Here is a 3,106-nt window from a genome sequence, read left to right as displayed (position 1 = left end):
AATTGGAATTAATAATATTATTATTGAGGTCAATTAGGAAATTTATACCCTTATCAGCAAAGGCATGCATGCTTGCAAGAGCTAAGATTGGTACTAATTTTTTGAAGTATATTATATATGGAGCGCCAGGTAAATTGGATGAATGAATTATTATCTCTATCTATGATGAGAGGAATTTCATGCACATTGGGGGATTGATCTTAGCCAATGAAAGTATGGACGCGGGAAGGGACCAGAGTCCTTCCCCGCATATCAAGCCAGAGGCCACGACGGGTACCATCAGTTCCGCCTTGGCCTTGTTCATGAGTTTGTGGAAGAGCAGCACTAGCAGGCTCCCGACGCACATATCTATGGCAAAGTATGCCCCGACCAGGAATGGGACGGCCATGGCCATGGGAAGAGGCATCCATCGGGCTATCCTGGGCGGGGACAGGTCCTTGACCAGGTTTAATGCTACGGCAAAGGCGAAGGAGCCGTAGCAGAGCTGCAAGCAATGAGTTGGCAATGCAGAGAATCCCTCCACCCCTAGGATGGCCATGTTCCTATATATGACAGCGTAAGGAGCCTTGAACTCGCCCTCGGGGTTGCCCACGTCGAAGGCCTTGTAGAAGAGTAAGAAGCTTAGTGGGGAAAGGAGGCAGCCAATTGCCGTCCCTATGGCCTGGCTTATGAGCATGGCCCGAGGAGAGGTCATGGTTATATGGCTCGTCTTCAGGTCTTGCATGAGTATGCAAGACACGTTCACCACCGACTTTATGAGACCGCACCCTACCAGGCCCGCCACCACTCCCCCGTGCTCCTTTCCGGCCATGGCCGCAAGGACAAACAACCCTATCTTTCCGTAGTTGTAGGCCATGTTAATATCCGTGAGCCCCGCCCCATAGGCGTTGCAGAATGCCAGGGAGGGGGCCAGAGAGTAGGCGATGATCACGTAGTACCATCTCACCTCCGAGAAAAGTAGTGGAATCAAGATTGAGGAGAGGATAGCAAACAAACTGTATCCGGCAGCTCCTACCCACATGGGTATGCTTTCTCTTAAGAACACCACATCCTTATTATTATTACTATGCTGATGATGCTGGTGCTTAGTAATTATTGATCTTCCACCGTCATCTAATTGTTCATTTATGTTTGCTGGGCCGGAACGGCTGCTGCTGCGGCTAATTAGAATAAGAAGATTGGACCTTAACCTGAACCTGTGCTGAACGTTTATGAGAGTAATGGAAATGACCTTGATGAAATGGTAGAGCCCATCACCCAAAAGGAGAGCTACAGAAATAAATACCTACAGGATGGAAAAATGTAATGTTAATAATAATAATAATAATTACATTCATAGTCACAGCAACAACAGCTAGATAGATAGATAGATAGGTACCTTGTAGCCATTCAAGCCTTTCATGCTGGAATGAGTGGTATTTGGAGGGAACCAGTCTCCTTCCTTCCTTTCAATTAGAGGCCACATGATTCCCCATGACAGAACAGCTCCTAAGAGCAGAGACAGGTTCACAAGGTGCGGGCATATCATTCCAGTTCCCACGTATGTCATGCTGAAATCAAAGTAGAAACTGCGCATACATGCATGCAGAGAAAAGAAATGATCATCAAGAACAAAAAGAAGAAGAAGAAGTTAATTAGTATGCCTGCTGCATGCCTGTTCTTGTATGCTTGCAATCCAAAGGTCGGAAATTGGAGGAATCCGCAAGCACTCTCCTTTCCTATGTAAAACCACTGGAAAAAGCCCCAAATGAAACTGAAAGAGAAGAATTTGACAAAGCCTCCGACTTGCTTCTTGGCAGTCTCTTCTTCGCGGTTATGGAAACCGTTAATTAGAACCGCGGTGGCCAATCCGCTTGGGAAAGTCAGCTGGTAATCGATAATAAGAATCTTTCTGAGAGGAATGAGAACAAAGAGGCCAATGAAACATGCAAGAAAAAGGTAGGCTGTCATCCACCCAATTCCAGGCTCCTTGTAACTCCCCGGAGAGTTGCCTTCCATACTGGTGCCGCCTGTTAGCTCAAAAGTCTTTTTGTTCAACCCCAGCAGATAAGATCCAAATCCCCCTGAATTAATTTTGAAATTGATCCAGATAAGATAGATTACGTGTGTGTGTAATTATTTAATTATAATTAAGTACGTACGTACCTCCTACTGCTATGCCGTAACAAGCTACGACGCATGTCTGAATCATGGTGTTCTCTTGTCTGGTAAAGGGAGAAGAGTCGAAGAATTTGAACTTGGTAGCAATTTTAGTCCATGTACGCATGAATATGAATGCTAGAAGAGCCGCGGAGACGTTGAGGTTTGGAGTGAGACCGGTGGTGAGGTTCAATTTCATAGCGATGATGCTGTATATCCCACCAATCACGAAGCTCGCAATCACTCCCCTTGCTGTTACCTGCTTCTTCCACGGCGGAATCTTGTTCCAGGACCCCTCCTCCGTCGATATTACTTCCGTCTCATCACTAGTACTATTACTACTCTTTGTATTATTATTATTATTATTATTATTATCTTCAACTTCCTCCTTGCTACACCTTCCATTCTCTTGATCTAATTCCATGCTTATTATAATATCTGCTCATCCTCAAGAACAATAATAATAGGAAATTCATCATTCATATATATCATATGCACCAGTAATCAATTTTAGATAAATTGTATGTATTTGTCTTTCTTTTCTTTTTTTTACCTGCAGTCGCTGCAGCCCAACAGAAATGAAGCAAATGGCCTTGTTTGCACGTAGAAGTGGCGTGTGCTCGCCCTCCTCCCCTCGTCTCTAAAGATATATACGCGCGTGTCTATGAGAGAGAGAGAGAGCCATGTCTACGTCATCCCTATTTTTAAATAACTTTATTTACTAAACAATAGTAATTCCAATTTAGATTTATCTCTTATTCTGAAACCAATCTCTTCAACAGATTTTACATCTCACTAAAATTTTATTTTTTAATATTTAATAATAAAATTTGTATTATTTTATTAATAACAATTTAAATATAAATAATTAAATTTATATGGTAATTATGTAACTTAATAAAAAAAGTTAAAAGGTAAAATAAATAAAAATAACTGAGTTTAAAAATAAATAAAAATAGGTCAGATT

The 3,106-nt window shown here is 42.2% G+C and overlaps 1 protein-coding gene across 2 annotated transcripts; it reads right to left on the bottom strand.

The window, feature by feature from the left end:
• LOC124937661 (metal-nicotianamine transporter YSL1-like) lies at positions 1–2,824 on the bottom strand. 2 transcript variants are annotated; one of them, XM_047477962.1, is made up of 5 exons: positions 2,693–2,824; positions 2,146–2,577; positions 1,655–2,063; positions 1,379–1,568; positions 1–1,285 (listed from the first exon to the last, which is right to left on the bottom strand). In XM_047477962.1, the coding sequence occupies exons 2-5, from the start codon at positions 2,561–2,563 to the stop codon at positions 161–163; spliced, it is 2,142 nt and encodes a 713-aa protein (XP_047333918.1). In that variant the 5' UTR covers positions 2,564–2,577; positions 2,693–2,824; the 3' UTR covers positions 1–160. The 2 variants fall into 2 exon arrangements, with proteins under 2 accessions (XP_047333918.1, XP_047333917.1); XM_047477961.1 differs by lacking the exon at positions 2,693–2,824 and having other exon boundaries at positions 2,146–2,598.
• Positions 2,825–3,106: the final 282 nt, after the last annotated feature.

This window comes from Impatiens glandulifera, chromosome 5 (genome assembly GCF_907164915.1).
Source record: "Impatiens glandulifera chromosome 5, dImpGla2.1, whole genome shotgun sequence".
In the NCBI taxonomy this organism is placed as follows: domain Eukaryota; kingdom Viridiplantae; phylum Streptophyta; class Magnoliopsida; order Ericales; family Balsaminaceae; genus Impatiens; species Impatiens glandulifera.
This window is presented reverse-complemented; position numbering and strand designations above follow the sequence as displayed.